The 19,281-nt window shown below is 39.9% G+C and overlaps 1 protein-coding gene across 13 annotated transcripts in view; it reads right to left on the bottom strand.

The window, feature by feature from the left end:
* Nucleotides 1–4,981, bottom strand: part of Ate1 (arginyltransferase 1) — a 161,582-nt gene extending 156,601 nt beyond the window's left edge. For 3 of the 13 annotated variants that reach the window (XM_004838795.4, XM_004838799.4, XM_004838798.3), the window contains exons 1-3: nucleotides 4,798–4,981; nucleotides 1,650–1,713; nucleotides 401–463 (exon numbers count right to left, since the gene is read on the bottom strand). In XM_004838795.4, coding sequence (XP_004838852.1) covers nucleotides 401–463; nucleotides 1,650–1,713; nucleotides 4,798–4,882 — 212 coding nt within the window. In that variant the 5' untranslated portion in view covers nucleotides 4,883–4,981. Of the gene's footprint in view, nucleotides 1–400; nucleotides 464–1,649; nucleotides 1,714–4,262; nucleotides 4,450–4,709 lie in introns of those variants that run through there. The other 10 variants (XM_004838794.4, XM_004838797.4, XM_004838796.4 and 7 more) reach the window with 7 other exon arrangements.
* Between the last annotated feature and the right edge of the window lie 14,300 nt (nucleotides 4,982–19,281).

Raw genomic sequence — 19,281 nt, 5'->3', positions numbered from 1 at the left:
GTATGTGACAGATTAGGTTTCAGCCCTTCTCGTAGTACAGGATTCTATAGTATAATTTGATCATAAGCACTTTGTTAAGTAATATACTAGGATATGGAAAATCCTCTGCTAAGGCCTATAAAAATTTGCTAATGAAAAGTAATATTAATACTTACCAATATTTCACAGCATTCATTGACTACATTGTCAAATAAAGCAATATTCTTATGTCATATTTCTAAGAGGACCAATTAAATAGTACTATTTAAAGCTACTGATCTGATCAGCATATGAATATTGAATTAGTACACAGAAAATTCGTTTGTATTTTATGAAGAATGTCCACCTAAAACAGAAATTAACCCTAAAATGAACATAATCTTCACATTATAGATCCTGTTTGTATTATTTAAAGTCTTACCTTATTGTATATTGAGGACAGCATGTTTGATTCATGATAGGCTTGTACACATATTTCCCGCTTCTAAAATCATAAAAATAGTTTGTTAATTTCTTACACACTTTACACATGTACCAAAGCAGATTAGTACAGGATCACTAAATTAAGGATAAAAATCTAATCAATAGTGTGAAAATACATTCAGATTTAATTGCTCTTCCAGGCCTAAATAATCTCGCAAGTAGGTCTACAAAGGCCAGAACCCAGCCTTTTCTTTCCTAAACTTTTATATATATAAACTACAAGCTTAATCATCTCAACTGCCTTCTTACCAAATCTGCAAGCCCTTCAAAGCTTTCACCTGTCACCAATACCACAAGGTCTGTGAAAGAGAAGCCCCCATGATTCTGTGTACTAAAGTACATATACTGCAGCCATGATATCCACACTTGGGTGCTGCACATGTGCCAGCACAACATATTGTACTGTAAAGCTAACCTGATTCTTTCTAAGCATTCCAGATCTCAATTACTAGCAGAACTGTGCACGCACCTCTCAAACCATAGAGTCATTTTAGAGTATTCCCTCTATAACCTATCAGCAAGCTTTCTATATCTAAAATGCATGTTAAATTTGTCCCCTTCTATCACCATTGCCACTGAGCCATCAGTCCTCACCATTTCCTGTCTGTATAGCTTGATAATCCCTGGAACTCCTCTTCCCGCCTCCATGATCACCCCTCAAATACCTCTCTGCCAAATGAATGACTTTTTTCCAAAACAAATCCTATCACATTTCACTCTTTCATAAATCCTTCAATGGCTCCCTTCTACCTTAAAAACAAAAACTTCCTTATCATGACATATTAAATTCTTCAACATCTGACCTTTTGAGCCTCATTATTAAATTTAGAGAAAATTTTAACTTCTTTATTTTTTTTTAATTGGGGGGAGACATGGCAGGGTCTCACTATGTAGTTCAGGCTGGCCTTGAACTCATTATGTAGCCCAGGTTGGCTTCAAAGTCACTGTGATCTCCTCCTTCCTCAGCCTCCCAAGTGCTGGAGTTACAGGTGTGTGCCACCACACTCAGCAGGAAAACATCTGAAACACAAACTCTTTTTTTTTTTTTGCTACCAGAGATCAAACTCGGGTCCTTGTGCTTGCAAGGCAGGTAGCAGAACAGCTGAGCTAAATCCTCAGGCCTCTATTTCTCAATTATAAGAGCCTGAACAGCAGAATATATCTTTGAATTAAAGAGTGTTTATTACCTTCGCCATCCTCGATCTATAAGATCCTGATAATCCTGTACTGTCATGGAATGTGCCCACATGCCTGAAAAGATGGGGTGTGTTAATTACAACAGGTTGAACTTTCTTCTGTTTTAAAATTCAAAGTGTTTTAATAATATGGATGGTAAGCTAAAATTCTAGAACAGTCACATTGTAGAAAAAGTCTGCACACACTTCACACTTGTTAATTTGGCATACAACACCAATGAAAAATAAGACATAATTATTTTAATTAAAAAATAAAATACATACCAAAAAATCAAATACATAAAAGTAATTACATTTAATTATTAGTCAATAGTCTGACATCAAAAGTGTAGATCCTCGTTGCAATCAAACTGCATCTCATCTTCAAACTTTAATAATAACCCCAATAATTTGATTCACTGCTCTCTTCAGAATTAGAAAGCAGATTTTTGGTGTATATTAGTTCTAATTTATTTCTTTGTTTTGTGGTACCGGGGATCAAACTCAGGAACCTGCCCTTGCAAGGCAGGCATAGTGCCACTGAGCTAAATCCCCAGCCCTATTAGTTCTAATTTATAAACATATATGTACTTGAACACTAAAAATAGGATAAAAGTATATAGTGATATTCTTTTTTGGGGGTCTGGTACGGGGGATGGAACTTAGGACTTTGCACTTGCCAGGCAGGTGTGGCGCCACTGAGCTACATCCCTGGCCCTGTAGTGATATTCTAAGTGAAAAACAAAGTAACCCAAATGTCAAGGATACAAGACGACTACAGGAACTAGATGATGGAAGAATTATTTAACTACAGGGGAAAAAAATGAAGACTACCAGAATCAACATTTAAATGTATACGTGAACCAATGTTAAATGGAGAAATGGATTTTTCCCTTTTGCAATCAGTAAACTGCATTAGTGATAAGTAGAGATACAGATAGGCTTGACAGAGCTAGATATATTGGGATAAAGTATGGTACAAGTCCAACAGAAATATGGACACCTAGCAGGCACTCATTAATACCAAAAAATTGTAAGACTCAATTACATCCTCTGTAATAGAAATAATAAGTCGGGCCGGGGATTTAGCTCAGTGGTTCCACAGCCTGCCTCGCAAGTGCAAGGTCCCAAGTTCTATCCCCAGTACCAAAAATAATAATAATAATAATAATAATAATAATAATAATAATAATGTCAACTAATGAACAGATTGGTGTTCTATAATAAACATTATCAGAACTGAAATCAAATGATAGAAATGGATACTTATTTCCCTAGATGAAAATGTCCAGGTTTCACACTGAAAACTTGAAATACTGATTTTATATTGGGCAATTTTCTAATTAAAATTACTGGACAAAACTACGAAGAGTCTAGTTAATTTTAGATACGTTTAATATATCTCGTAGGGCTGGGGATTTAGCTCAGTGGTTCCGCCGCCTGCTGCACGAGCGCAAGGACCTGAGTTCGATCCCCGGTACCAAAAAATGTATGTGTATATATATATATGTGTATATCGTTGATTATAGAGATTTCATAGTTACAATGCAAAAACTATGAAAAAGAGAAGGGTGGAACCTATTTCACTCCAAGGCAACTACTGTCACTATTTGGCATGCTTCTCCTGGGCTTCATTCCACTCACAACTGCAATCATGTCATACATGACTTTTGCATCCTGTTTGTTTTTCTGTTTAACTATCTATGTAAATTTGGTAGGCATCTGTCCACTTAGCTGGTCTTTATAATTGTCACCTCAAATGACTGCGTAACTGTCTACTTCAGACCGAACACCTAACATACATTCTCAATGAACATGACATGCTCAATGAAGTGGACATGCCGTAACCGACTAAACCATGCCTCACTTATACAGTCCTTTAATAGGGAAAGAAACCCTTAATTTATATTTCCATGGTTATCTTGTTTTCCACAATGCTGGCTTATTCCATTAAAGTAACACATTCTATGTTCCATATTTGTCAATGCATGACTCGGCAGGAAATGAACACGATACTTTTTTTTTTTTTTTCAAAACACAAATGTTCCCAGAGAAACCCGAGTCACAGAAAAACAAAACAGTGGCCTGAGTCTGTTGTCGGGTCAAGATAGCTGGAGGAATGACATAGCATGAGTCCCTGGTAAAAATGTCAAGCATCAGGACTAACAGGCCATCTGACCGGCAGCGATTAGGGCCATTAGCGTCTCGTATATTACTCCACGAACACTTTATCACATAGGACTGCACAGGTCCGCACAAGCCCCGGCAGGTCCTGCACCCCGCAATCCGCACGCACTCCCGGGGAGGCAGGTCCGCCTCAGGCCGCACAGCGCTCTCTCCTCCAAGGAACCCATCTCCCACCGAGGGCATCTGTTTCCGGACGGGACAGACAACGCCTATGGCGCGGGTCCGAGCACCGAGGGGGTTTTCCTGAACAACCAGCAAGACAAGCGCCCCTGCTGACTCAGCCGACGGTCAGTCTAAATCCCGCAGCCACGGCCCTCCGAGGGTGGCCCTCCGCCTCCGCCTCCGCCGCTCAGGGGTTGCGGCGCCCAGTGAGGGTCACACAAACTCCAGGCCACCGCGCCCGGCCTCCCACGCCCGCCTGCCCGCCCGCTCGCTCACCATTGGAGCGACTACCCTCGAGGTTCTTGCAATAGCCACAGCAGTAGAAGTCCGCGCCCTCGCAATACTCTACGATGCTGGACGAAAGACAGTTCCAGGAAGCCATTGCTTCAGCCCCGCCTAGGTCCGCAGCTGGGGACCAACGCTCCCTCCGCCACCCCCGCCGCCACTCCACAATGCAATGCGGCGCCAGGACCAAGCTCGGGCGAAGCCACTCGGACGTCCCCAGGCCGGGCCTGGCCCTGCGCCTCTCGGAGCTGACGCCTCCCGCGCCATCTTGACCAAGGGCAGTTTTCCGCTATTTCCGTTCCTTTTCCGTGAGGGGCAGTCTCCGTCGCGGGGGGGGGGGGGGGAGTGGAAGGAAGGAAGGAAGGAGCAGGAGGGGCAACTGGCTGGAAAAGACGAGTGGGAAAGGGGAAGTCAGAGTGCGGCCCGAACCGCTCTCACCCGTGGCAAGGGCAGGCCGGAAGGCGGAGGAGGCCTGCGAGGGTCGGGTGGTAGGCGTACGCAGCAGCCCCGTCCACAGGACACTCACCGCAGGACGCCTTGCCCTCCCTGGAGTCGCAGTAGCCGCAGTGGTAGCCGGCCTTGAAGCCCTTGTACTCCACCACCGAGGCCATGGCCGCCTCGAGTCCGTTTTGCCCGGCCCCGCCTCTTGGTGCCCAGGGCTGACCTGGCGGAGCGCCGGGGCTGGGAAGGGAGGGGTGCGGAGCGAGGGCGGGCGGGCGCGGGGGTTCCTCAGCTTCCCGGTCGCTGGGTGGGTGCTAATCTTGCCTTCCATCCTGGTGTTTGGGCCAGGCTTCGCACACTGGGTCCCCAATCCATTGCTGAACTGTGCATTCTCAGCCCATTTCACAGATGAGGAAACTGACTCCCAAATCCGGATTCATGCAGTCATATCCTGCAGGTCTCAGATTGAAAATTGCCTTCATATCAGCTAACATAAATGCTCATAGTTACGGAGACGTAAACAGGCATTCTGTGAGTGCCGAGAGTTCTCCAGGGGAACACAAGGTTTTAAGGAAATCATCTGGCGGGTCTGCAATCTCAGCTGCTCAGGAAGATCGCAAGTTGGAGGCCAGCCTGGGTAGAGCACTTGCCTAGCACTTGCAAGCCCCTCGGTTCAATCCCCAGTACCAACAAAAAACAAAACAAAAAAAAGAGAAACAGCTGTCAGAGCCAGTTGTCTTCTGCCCAGTGCCACATCTTAAAACTTTTGAGAAAGTGGAAATCCAGATATTTTAAATATAAACATTTTTCAATACTCAAAAAGTTTTTAATTATACAGGCCAACTGAAACATTTATATAGGCTGAATTCACTCTTGTGCCTCCAATTTGCAACTGTAACCAGCACAGCAAAAATGGAACTTTAAGTTAGCTTTTTTTCTTTTTAGAGATAAGCAGCTTCTCCAACTTCCTCCTACAAGCACATAACTAATACCCCCTCCTCTCTTCTGCCCAAAAGAAACGACAGATTATGCAGATGCCAGAAGGCCAGGAGCCTGGTTTCTTTTCCACAAGAGAAAGATAAGCTGAAGATGGCTGGAAATGAGAAACCAAGTGTAAAGATCTGCATTGTCTTTTTGGTCCCCTTCCCCTCTGTTTAAAAGACCCTTCCCACCTGTGAACAGTAGGATGGTGATCTGAGGCAAATAGGCCCCTCTATCTCCTCAGAGTTAGCTTTGAGTAAATCCTTATTTCCTTCCAAAGGTAGAATCTGCCCCCCAAAAAAGTGTATATACTTGATACGGCTTGTGTTTAGATGTCCTCCCAAAGCATGCTTTTTCAGAGGTGGCTGAATCTAGAGTATGTGATTGCTAGTGGTGAGGCTAGGCCCAAGGGCACTAGGGATTAAGGGCATGAGTGCTACCTGCCCTAAGTAGTCTGAATTAAAAGGGCCAGAAAGACGCTGTTAAGTCCCTTGTTGCTTTTGCTACCTTGTGGGTGCCATGAACTGTTGCCCCTCTGCGATCCCCCTCTGCCATGTGCCACCCTGCCTTGGAGCCAGCAGATTATGGACTGAAACCTCTATGAACTGTAAGCCAAACAAACCTTTTCCCCTTTAACTTTAGGTGCTAGAAATTTTGTCTCAACAATGAAAGAAAAATAACTAACACAACACTTCAGCAGTTTGCCGTACTAGTAAATGTCTGGAAGCTAATGGCTGCCACTTTGAGCACCTCTTGTAATTGTAGAGGCTAAAGATAACTTGTTTAATATAAATAACTTCTTTAATAACTTGATTAATATCTCATAATGTCTCAATAAGTTTAGTGTTAAAATATACAAGTTTTTCTTTTCCTGATATATACATGTTTTTGGCCGACTCTATATCCTTTGATTTGGTCCAATGTGAGAAGATGAACCTGAATATATGAGCCTAAACTCAACCACTATTTTAAAGATATATTATGGAATAAGAGTCTGGGACAAAGTATGAATACATACCTTCACCAAGGTAATATTCCTTAATCTTTCTCTCGGTGTTCACAGATCATTTAAGCCCATTTGGCCTCATGGTCAACAATAAAACAATCTTTTTTTTTTTTTTTTTTTTTAGCAGTGTTTTTAAAAAGTCATGGGCCAGGGATTTAGCTCAGTGGTTTCACCGCCTGCTGCGCAAGCGCAAGGACCAGAGTTCAATCCCTGGTACCAAAATAAATAAATTAATTAATTAATTAATTAAATAAATTAAAAAGTCGTGAAAGATGGAAAAACAGAAGCAAACTTGAGGTCACTTTGCACATTCTTGACCCAAAGGTCTACTGTATTTCAGATGGGAAGAAGAGGCTCTTGACCTAGTAACTTACATTACTACTTGGGCCGGGGATTTAGCTCAGTGGTTTTGGCTGCCTGCTGCGCAAGCGCAAGGACCCGAGTTCAATCCCCGGTACCAAAAAAAACAAACAAACAAAACTTACATTACTACTCGTCATTTGTACTTCACACAATCACAAGGAACATGAGAGATGACCATGGGGGTTCTTAGGCCCCCTCTAGGATTTTCCACTTCTAACTCCTTTGACTTGAAGACTCCCTGCTACGTTAGTACCCATACTGTTAGGAAAGGCTTCACCCACTTTGTTCTTCATAGCAGCTTTGACTATTTCCAGCCCTTTTCTGGACAGGCTCTCATTTCGAATGAGAGCAATGGCCAGTGAAATGAAACTAGAAGAGCAGAACACCGCCGCCTGCCTTGTAAGCTGAAGGACCTGAGTTCGATTCCCAGAACCAATAAAACAAAAAACAAAAAGAGCAGAGCACCATATTCTGGACAGAAGGTAGGAGGCCAGAAGGCTTTTGGGTCTTTTCTTATACAGTATTCCACCTTCATATATGTTTCACTGTTCTTGATTTCAGTTATTCATGGTCAGCCGTGGTCCAAAAATAGTAAACATAAAATTCCAAAAGAAAGAATTTGTAAATTTTAAATCATGGGGTTCTGAGTAGTGTGATGAAATCTGCTGTCCCACTTAGTCATGCCTGTCACGTCTTGGGGAGAGCTGTACACCATGCCATACTGCTGCTCTGCTGGGTTACGAAACTACTGGGATCATAAAACTCGGCACCAGTAATGAATTAAAAGAAGCAGAGTTTAACATAAAGGAAGATGGTTTATTTGGGCAGAAAAAGAAAAGATAGCTACTCTGGAAGAGTAAGGGGCATCAGAAGCAAATACTCATGGGTGTCCTCGGGTCCCTTTTATCAAGACTGGTGTCCCTGCCCCACATTGTACACTTGGAACTTGGAGCAATCTGATTGGCTCTCTGGCTGTGACCCTAACCTGGGTACCTCTGTCTACATTCTTTTGGCCCTTTGATTTCTTCCTGCCCTTTTGTGATGGATAAGTGTGGGGAGGGGGGTCCTTATACAAGGGCAGCTTATAGATAGAAATTAAAGGGGACGTGTATATCCGGTGAGAATATGCATATAAGTATCTATGTATAGGTATGTGTCTTTTATATATTAAATAAGAGTCTTTAGGTGGCTACCCCTTGTCTCCTTTGTGCTTTATCAGGTGAGGGTAGGGGCTGGTTACCCTGGTCTTTCATACATCCCTGTTTTGTCCAGGACTCTTTTTTTTTTTTGGTACCAGGGATCAAACTCGGGATATTGCGCTTGCAAGGCAGGCAGTAGAACCACTGAGCTAAATCCCCCGCCCTTGTCCCGGACTCTTTCTGCTAAATTCTTATGTTAATTGTGCTACCTTGGTGTCTTCTCAGGTCTGGTTTCTCTCTCTTTCTTTGCCTTTGTCTTTCTAATTGCTGAAGTCTAACTGCAAAGGCAAAAGCTGCATTTAGTAAGATTTCCTTAATAAAGCTTAATGAGATCCTAGTTTCTTTTTCCTGCCTGCCACCCTCCTTTCCCTACAATACCCAGCACATGAATCATCCTGCTGTCTATCCATGTTGTATATACTACCTACCTGTCCATGTCTCAGTGATCAGCTGTTAAGGTATTGCAGTGCTTGTGTTTGGGTAACCCTTACCTTAATAATGACCTCAAAGTGCAAGTGTAGTGGTATTGGCAATTTGGATATGCCAGAGAAGCCATAAAGTGCTTAAATCCAAAAGTGAAACTTCTTGATTTAATAAATAAATCTTATGCTGAGGTTGCTGAGATCTACAATATATTTTGACAAACTACACTCATACACCTTTTATTACGTCATATTGTTACATGTCCTATTAATCTTACCGTGCCTAATTTGTAAGTTAAACTTGATCATAGGTGTGTGTATTTAGGACAAAATTATATATATGGTTTGTACTTTCTGCAGTTTTCAGTATCCATTTGGGATCCTGAAATGTGTGTCTCTCAGATAAGGGGGGACTACTGTATTCCTGTGCTGTCTCATATCACTTGTTCCTTTGAAGTCTTAATCGCATCCCAAACCTAACCTCAGCCATGGCACTCTAGAATATGCTACCTTTGAACAATAATAATGAGATGTCCAAAGTTGTAGGCATTGTGTGTTAATTCACTTAATCCTTAACAGCGACTTCACAAGACAAGAAACATAAAACACAGAGACTGAATTACTTTCCTAAGGTCATACAACTAGTAAGGCATTTATATAAGAGGGAGGATCAGTCATAAAAATAAAAGAAACTAAAGAGAAAAAAAAAATCAACATAGGTTTGGGCTTATGTGGGGCAGTGGTTCCTGGATAGCTTTATTTTGCTGAAGGTGAGAGACAGTTTTCATCTTCCAGGTCTAAATGAGGAAGGGGAAAAAAGGCAAAGCTTCCCAGGTGCAATGGCACCTGGCTGCAATCCCAGTGTAAGACCGAGGGCCTTACCAAACGCTCTGAGGAGCTGACTGCAGTGAAGCACACCCGGGAATCCCAGCGGTGCCTCCAAAATGTAAGACCGAGGGCCTTACCAAACGCTCCAAGAAGCTGACTGCAGGGAAGAACACCCGGGAAGGAACACACCGGACAAGTTGGAAAGTAAAACAGACCTTAGTCTGGCCAGACGGCACTCCCAAAGCAAAGTAGCTTAGAGAGGCAACTAGCCCAGAGTCCGAGGCTCTTTTATAGGGGGTTGCAGGGGAAGTTAACAGGTGAAATTTACAGAAGAGGAACAAAGGTTAGTGGTCAGCTGACACGTACTGATGGTCAGCAGATGTTTGTAGATTGTTCTGTAGATAGCGGTGTTCAGAACATCAGTTTCGAACAAAGAGTTGAGTAATTTACTTTGGGACCTTATGGCTGATACAGATCTTATCTAGTGTCCCACAAGCATCTTTATCTATTTATTTACATTTACAGTTGGGGCTAGGGGAGTTTTATGATTACAGAGTTATGCAGTCCCACATCAGACACTTAGGATGCTGAACCAGGAGGATCACAAGATGTCAAGAGCCATTCTACATAAGTTTTGGGGAAAAATCATTTCATAATTAAAGTATGACTATAGCTAAGGGCCAATGTTACCTTGCCCGTAAGCCAGCTATGGCATGCAGAAACATAACTGTGTTTCGCCTCCAGTCTCAGCTGAGGCCTCAATGGTTCCCTGATGCTGTGGCAATCAAGGGCAAGATTACATCAGCTGAAGGGGCTGGGGATTTAGATCAGCGGGCACCACGCCTGCCTTAGAAGCACAAGGTCCTGAGTTTGATCCCCGGTACCCACCCCCCCAAAGAGTACATCAGCTGAAGACTTCCTGGTTCTTTGAGAACAGAGTAGCAGTACAAAAAGAGAAACCTGAGGAGGGAAGAATTCCTTATCAGCTTAACTCATCCCACTTAATGTTGTAGAAATGCTTTCCTTTCTGCCCTCCTCAGCATAAGAGTTGCATCAACATAGGATCACCGCTGCCCCCTAGTCACCCAATACTCTCTCCAGTTATTGTGTGTACCCAATAAATGACGGCTAGCTCAGAGTGCTTGTCTTTGCGCACTCAGGCACTGACCTCCTGGACCCCCCCCATATACTTTGAAATTATGCAAGTTTGTGTTATCTTTTTTTTCTTTAGCCCTCGCCTTCCCCTTTTCTAGGCAGTTGGAGGATTGATTGGCCTCTGATAACAAGATCAATGCCAGCCTGGGCAATGTAGCAGGATGTAGCTGTCTCAAAATAAAAAGAGCTCATTGGTGGAGTGCTTGCCCAACACATGTGAGGCCCTGGATTCAATCCCGAGTACCTCCCCTCTCAGGGCAAAGTTTTAATTACTTTCTTCCATTTGGGGGTGGGGAGGAAAACATTGTTAGAATGTCCTACTGTTGATGAGATGCTAGCATTAAACAGTTGTCTTTGTTTTTAATTTTCTTACTTGACAGAATAAAATGTTAATAAAACTATATTAAGTCTAAGTAACATTTTTTATTTTACCAAATGTGATATCTAGTCTGCAAAACATATTGTAACTAACCATATCCAGCCTTGGTGATGTGAAGAATCAGTTCATGTTTCTTGAATAAAAGAAAATGAAGTGAAATGGATTCTTCTTTCCCTCCAAATTAAGTGTTATAAGTACAGGAGAACTTCATTGAGTCAGTGGAAAAAGGAGGAAATAGGCTGGGGATTTAGCTCGGTGGTGCCTCTGCCTGCCGCACAAGTGCAAGGTCCTGAGTTCAATCCCCATCACCACCAAGGGGGGGGGGGATGCAGAGAAACAGGTAAACTAAGGGCAGAGAAAAGGGACACACTAGTATAAAGTGAGAAGTATGAACAGGGAAAGGGAGTGCAGGGAACAGGGATAGGGAAGATTAGACCACTTTCCTCTGTCAAGACCTGGCTATCCAGTTTGGTAGCTATTAGCCACATGTAGCTATTAAACTAGTCTAAAAAGTAGCTAGTGCCACCAGGGAACTGAATTTTTTATTTTATTGAAATTAATTTGAATTTTACAACTACTAAGCAGGAAAAAAAAATGTTTTAAAAAAAGAATCTACAGTCATTATCAATCAAACTAGAAAATCGAAGGTAAAATTTTGACAAAAGCAGGGGTGGGGGCGACCTATGTAGAGGAGCATGAAGTAAGAATTACATCTGACTTCTCTTCAAAAAACATAGAAGCAAGAAGAGGGTGGAATGAAATATTGAAACTGTTGAAAAATAAATCTAGAATTCTGTATCCACCAAAATTATCCTTCAAAAGTTAAGGAGAAAACTTCTTCAGATGAACAAAAATAGAAGGCATTTGTTGCCAATAGACATGCTTTGTAAGAAATGTTAAGTTTTAGGGCCAGGGATTTAGCTCAGTGGCACCATGCTTGCCTCACAAGCACAAGGTCCCCAGTACCAGGAGGAAAAAAAAAAAAGAAGAAAAAGAAATGTTAAATTCTTCAGAAAGCAGAAAAAATAATATAGGTTAGCTATTTGGATTTGCATTAAAAAGGAAGAGCATTAAGGAAGGAATAAATGGAAGTAAAATAATTTATTTTTAAAACTGGATGTAACAGATAATGATTGGTTTAAAATAATGATAGCAACTTGTATTCCGTAATAATTATAGCTTATGGATAAGTAGTATGGCAATTATAGTTTATGTAAATGAATAGTAGCAGTGTTATGAGGAGTGGGAGGTAGGAACTGAAAATACTGTGTTATAAGATATTTGCACTACTCATGAGTTCATTCATGTAGTATTGCTTGAAAGAGCACTTGAGGGGCAAAGGAGAAGGGGAAGTGGGAGGGGTAGGGGAAAGGAAAGAAGGGAATGGAATTAATATAAGAAAATGAAAAAAGGAAACAAAGTCTTTGTAAATAGGGAGGGATGGAGGGGTTGAAGGGAGGGCAGGGGAAGGGGGAAATAATAAGAACCAAGAGATTATGTAAAGGTGCAAATTTCCAATGAATGTCATTATATTGTACACGTAAAATGTACCAATAAAAGGATATACAAAAAAAATATGCTGATAGAAAATTTGCACTTGAAAAAAAAAAAAGAGCACTTGAAGGGCTGGGGATTTAGCTCAGTGGTTCTGCTTCCTGCCTCATAAGCGCAAGGTCCCGAGTTCAATCCCCGGTACCTCCCCCCCAAAAAAAGAAAAAAAGACATGACTGCTAGAAAGAGCACTTGAATTTATTGTAAATGTAGGTAAACTCAAAGGCAACCAGTCTAAAGAAGAAAAAGCATAGTTGATATGCTAAAAGATAGAATCATATTAAATCTTTAAATCTTTAACTAAAACCAAAGATGGGCAAAAAAGAGGACTCTGAAAGAACAAAAGCAGCTTCTAGAAAAGAACAGCTATTAATCCCAACTATATGATCCAACTATGTCATCCAAAGATGATAGCTATTAATCCACCTATGTCAATAGTCACTTTAAATTGCAGCGATCCGAATATACCAGTTAAAAAGAGAAATGTTGAGCCGGGGATTTTCTCAGTGGTTATGGTGCCTGCCTTGCAAGCGCAAGGTCCTGAGTTCGATCTCTGACACCAAAAAAAAAAAAAAAGACAGAAATGTTAATTCAATGTGGATTTTAAAAAGTAAGACCCAACTACATATTGCCTACAAAAAACTCACTTTAAACATAAAAAGACAAAAAGATGAAAAGTATGAAGAAAGATATACTATGCTGACACTGAGCTAAATCCCTGGCCCTGAATCCACTATTTATCAGTAGTTGACAGATCAAGCAGGAAGAAAATCAGTGAAGATACAGGTAAGTCAAACATCTCCATCAACTGAATCGAATTGACGTGTAGAATTCTTCATCCAAAAACAGCAGAATAAACATTCTTTTCACACCCACACAAAACACACCAAAATAGGCCACATTCTGGGCTGCAAAAGTAGAAATCATACAGTGTTGCAGACCACAATGAAATTACACTAAAATCAATTACAAAGAGAGCTAGAAAATTCCAAGCTCTTGGAAATTAAACCACATATTTTTCAATAACACTTGAGTCAAAGAAGTCTCAAGAGAAATTTAGAAATACATCAAATTAATGAAAATAAAAATACAAATTAAAATTTGTGGGATGCAGGAAAAGCAGTGCCTATAGGGAAATTTATAGCATAAAATGACTTTATTACAAATGATGTAAAAATCAATGTAAGCTTCTACCTTAGGAAACTAGAAAAAGTACAAGTTAAATCCAAGGGCTGAGGATTTAGCTCAGTGGTTCCGCTGCCTGCTTTGCAAGCACAAGGACCCAAGTTCGATCCCCAGCACCAAAAAAAAAAGAAAAAGGAAAAAAAAAAAAAAGAAGACACAAGTTAAATCCAAAAACAAATAATAAAAATTAGACCAAAGAAATTCAAATAAATTAAATACTAGAGCAAATAAATTAATTAAAAAATAAATTAATTAAATTAATTTTAAAAACAAATAATAAAAACTAGAGCAAACATGTTCAATAAAATTAAATATAGGAAATCAAAAAGTAAACTCAGTGAAACCAGAAGCTGGTTCTTTGAATAAAAGAAAATAATAGAAAAGAAAAGAAAAGAAAAGAAAAGCTGGTTCTATCAATAAAGTTGATAAGTATCTACTGAGACTAATAAAAGAAAAAAAGAGTAGAAAAATTACCAACATCAGAAGTGTAGAACAATTGCTATGGATCCCATGGATATTCAAAGGATAATAAATATTAACACCATTGTGCCTGCAAATAAGACACCTTCAGGCCTATCATTTATTGAAGAAATTCTGTCAAGAATTAGTGACCTTCAATCCGAGCATGGTGGTGCACACCTCTGATCCCAGCACTCAGGAGGCTGAGGCAGGAGGATTGCCACAAGTTTGAGGCCAGTGTGGGCTACATAGTGAGTTTAAGGCCAGCCTGAACTACATAGTGAGACCCTGTCTCAAAAAGCAAAAAACAAAAGAATTAGTGACCTTCAGAAAGAGGAGGTCCAGACCCAAATGAGTTCACTAGTGAATTCTTTCAAACATGTAAGAAAGAAATATACCAATTCTCTACAGGCTCTCCCAGAACATAGAAGCAGATGAAATACATTCTAACTCATTTTATGAGGCTAGCAGTACCCTAATACCAAAACCAAAGACATTACAAGAAAGGAAAACTACAAACCATTATCTCTCGTGAACATAGATGCAACAATCTTCAACAAAATATTAGCAAATCAAATCCAACAGTGTATAAAAAAAATTACATCTCATCACTACCTGTGATTTATTTCAAGTATGCAAGTTGGCTAAACCTTAGAAAGGCAATTAATGTAATCCTATCAACAGGGTAAAAATGAAAAGCCATATGATCGTATCAATCTACACAGAAAAAGCATTTCACAGAATCATTCAGACAAAAACTCAAGATAGAAACAACTTTCTCAACTTGAAAGTGGGACCCCTAAAAAACTACAGCTAACATCATATTTAATGGTGAGAAACTAGATGGTTTCACCGTAAGATCAGAGTAAGACGAGGATATCCCCTCATACTATTCCTATTCAACATCATGTTGGAAGTTCTAAATATGATAGACAAAATGAAGCTGGGCAGGTGGCACATGCCTGTAATCCCAGCATTTGGGAGGCTGAGGCAGGAAGATTCCCATGAGTTTAAGGCCAGCTTGGCCTACACAGTGAGTTCAAGGCCAGCCTGAACTACATAATGAGATCTTACCTCAAAAAAAATTTTCACAATGTGTGTATAGGTGGTGAAGACAGAAATTCAACTATTTTTATTAACAGATAATACATTTATGTGGAAAATCCCAAAATTCAACAAAAATAATTCCAAAAATGGAACTAATAGCCAATTAGAATAAGTTTGATGTAAGATTAATTACAAAGGTCAATTGCTTTTACTACATATCAGAAATGAACAATTAGAATTTGAAATTAAAAATACAATACCACTATTATGGCTTGTATCTAGATATCCTCCCAAAGCCTCATGTGGTCATAGGTGGAGCTTTTCAGAGGAGACTGAATCTAGAGTGTGATGCTGGAATTAAGGATGTTGAGATTGATTCATAGTGCAATGCTAGGATTAAGGGTGCCCCACCCTGTGTGTGAGAGTAGCCTGGATAGAATATAAGGGGCAGAAAGAGGGTGCTCTTATCACTTGCTGCTTCTTCACTACTTTGCTGCTTTGCTGCCTTCTGCCCGCCATGAACTGTTTCTCCTCTGTGATGCCCCTCTGCCTTGCCACTCAGCCTTGGAGCCAGGCAACTATAAATTGAAACCTCTACAAACTGTGAGCTACAATAAACCTTTCCTCCTTTAACTTTGGGTGTCAGATATTTTGTCTCAGTAACAAGAAAAAAGTGACTAAGACAACCACTTACATTTGATATTAAATTTTTGTGACATTTACATTAGCACCAAAAGAGAGATTTTAGTATAAATCTTACAAAATATGTATAAGATTTACTGTATGAGAACTATAATCCTCAAATAAAATACAGTTCTATATAAATTAAGAGAGATTCTATATTCATTGAAGAATTAAGATGTTAGTTTTTTCCAAGTCAATCTTTAGGTTCAGTGCAACCCCAGTCAAAATCATGGGAAGTTATTTTATAGGTTACAACAAAATGATTCAAAAGTTTATATGGAAACCCGTAAGACCCAGAATGACCAATACTGAAGAACAAAACTGTAGAACTTACACTACCTGACTTTAAGACTTACTAAAAACTACATTAACCAAGACAGTGTAGCACTTGTCAAAGAACAAATAGATCAATGGAACAAAATAGAAAACACAGAAATGGAGCCATACAAATACAGTTATTCCAATGCCAGAAGTTACTCTGTGATAGATTGAAGTTCATTTCAAGTTCAGTTGACACAAAAAGTTGTTAACAGTACTTTCCATTCAGGATCCATCATAATCTCCTTTACAAGCCAGGACTTCTCATATCTAGATAAACATATTTCATGATTTTCTATGAAAAAATAAAATTTAAAGAGTATAATAAAATACTTGTTAGCAAGGTTTCATTTTGTAATTGAAACCATCTGTTTGGAGAAAAACAAGCCATCTGTCACTTATGTGAGAGCAAACTCTAATCTTGCCTTAGTTTGTTTCAGCCTAATTTACTATCAAAAAATTTTGGTATTTATGTGCCTGATTTAAATTCTTTTCCCTTTCTAGTTTATCTTATCAGGAAAGAGAAACAACTTACAACATGGTACTTAAATAAAAACTTTTAGGTCCATGTGGTTTTTTTTGGGTAAGCTTTAATTTATGTTACTTGCTTAAACAGTCTCACACTCAGATACACATATTTCCTTCATTAAAAAAGAGCTTAGGGCTGGGGATTTAGCTCAGTGGCTCTGCCACCTGCCTTGCAAGCTCAAGAACCTGAGTTTGATCCCCGGTACTGAAAAAAAAAAAAAAGAAAAGAGAGAAGCTTCTATTATTCTATACTTGATCTTAGCTAAAAGGTCAAGAGGCATTGAGGCTTCTATTATTCACATGAGATAAAATGATACCACCTAGCACTTCACAGTCCCTGGCTCTTAGGCAGTGACTATACATGACTTGTGGTAATACACCACTGTCAGATCATAGGTGTACCACGGTTTTGTCTGAATTAATATCACAATGATTCTGACATTTGAGTGGCACGGCTTTTTTTTTTCTTCTGGTACCAGGAATTGAACTCAGGGACTCAGGGCCTCACAGCTTGCCAGGCAGGTGCTGCGCTGCTGAGCCACATCGCCAGCCTGCTTTTTATCAATTTTTAAATGACATCATGTTTGGATTGCAGACTAAGTGAATACTAAAATATAAATTGAAATTTAATTCAGTGATTTGATGTGAAAATAGACAAAGCCATTTTGATCATCTGATACTTGAAATTCACTCGTTTATTAAAGCATACTGTTTGTTCGTTTTGGGTTTTTTTGGTACCGGGGATCGAACTTGGGAACTTACACTTGCGAGGCAGACAGCGGAACCACTGAGCTAAATCCCAGCCCTGTTAAAGCATAAAATATATTTTAAAACTATTTCTAATTTTAGTATATGTGCTGCCGAAGCAAGCACTTAAAACTATTTCTAAATGATACAATTTTTTGACAGCTTTGAGCACTTCTTTGCAAACAACCAATTTGGGGAGGGACAGATTTTATTCCTAGGAAGAAACTAGTTTGTAATTTACTACCATATTTTACATTTAACCACATTGTAACATCTGTGGGGTTGTTTGGGGGTTTTAGGTACTAGAGATTGAATCCACGGCCTTTGTACTGAGCTCTTTTTTAATTTATTTTGAGACAGGGTCCTGCTAAGTTGCCCAGGCAGGACTTGTGACCCTCTTGCCTCAGCCTTCCAGATTGCTGGGATTACACCCATGTGCCACCACACCCAGCTCAACTTTGTTTTCTAGGAATGGACAATGTATTTTAAAATGAACCTTGAGGCCAAAGGGGTAGGGCTGGTAGGAGGGGAAGGGGAAAGGAAAGAAGGGAAAGGAAAAATTCTGAGAAAAAATAGAAATGAAGTCTATGTAAATAGGGAAGGGTGGAGGGGGTGAAGGGCGCGAAGGTAATGGGGTAAAAATAAGAACCAAGATACATCATGTACAGGTATAAGCACCCAATGATAAATGTAAATGTATTGTATACCTAAAATGTACCAATAAAAGAATTTAAAGGGAAAAAATAAAAAATAAAAATAAAAATGAACCTTGATTTAGTATGTATAATTGTCTTATGTGTCATATATGTCTTTTGGCCTGTTTGGCTGTTAATCTGTATGTATGATAAATAACGGTATAAGGACTTGTAATATAATGCGATCTTTTTTTTCAGTACCAGGGATCTAACTCAGGACCTTGTGTTTTCAAGGCAGGCGCAGTGCCACTGAGCTAAATTCCTGGCCCAAGGGACTAGTAATATAAATAGATGAATCTCATGCTGGAAAAGGGGGGGATGTGTGTGAAGAGAAATAAGAAGAATTGAAATGTGTTATGTTCATGTACCAATTTCCCACAACGAATATAATCATTATGTACCTCAAATGTAATTGTAACTTTTTTTTTTTTTTTTTTGTACCAGGGATCGAACTCGGGTCCTTTTGCTTGCGAGGCAGGCAGCGGAGCCACTAAGCTAAATCCTCAGCCCAATTTTAACATTTTTTAAAAAAGAACTAAAGAACTAGAGACATCTCAGTAGACTATGTGGTAATGTTTTTTTGACAAACATGGCTTACATATATGGTGAAGAATATCTTAAAGTAAATACAAAGAATCATTTCATTCATTTTTATTTCAATACTGGAATATTTCCTGCTTCTCCATCTATAAGACTAAAAATATAATAAACTGTATTAAAGTTCAAAACCTCTGGGATGGTGGTATTTAGCTGAGTGACACATCAACTAAGTAATAATTAGACCACATGACTGAGCATATTCTTCCAGCCTCCACCAAATACTGTGAGTTTGCATCCAGGATCTACTCCAACACCTTCCACTGGTTCTGTTTCCAGGGAGAGTACACAATACACATTCCAAAAACAAAAATAAAAAGGATGCCCTCAATGCCTTTGAAGCAGCTTTCTCTGATTGTACTTCAGTGGGTGCCATGTCTTGGAAATGCAGCCCCCTCTAATTTGTGTGTGTGGCCATGCAGTCC

The sequence above is a fragment of the Heterocephalus glaber genome, unplaced genomic scaffold (assembly GCF_053883595.1).
Source record: "Heterocephalus glaber isolate CG9 unplaced genomic scaffold, H.glaber_assembly_v1.0 deba00001497, whole genome shotgun sequence".
Taxonomy (NCBI): domain Eukaryota; kingdom Metazoa; phylum Chordata; class Mammalia; order Rodentia; family Bathyergidae; genus Heterocephalus; species Heterocephalus glaber.
The sequence above is the reverse complement of the archived record's forward strand: the minus strand, read 5'-3'. Positions and strand labels throughout refer to the sequence as shown.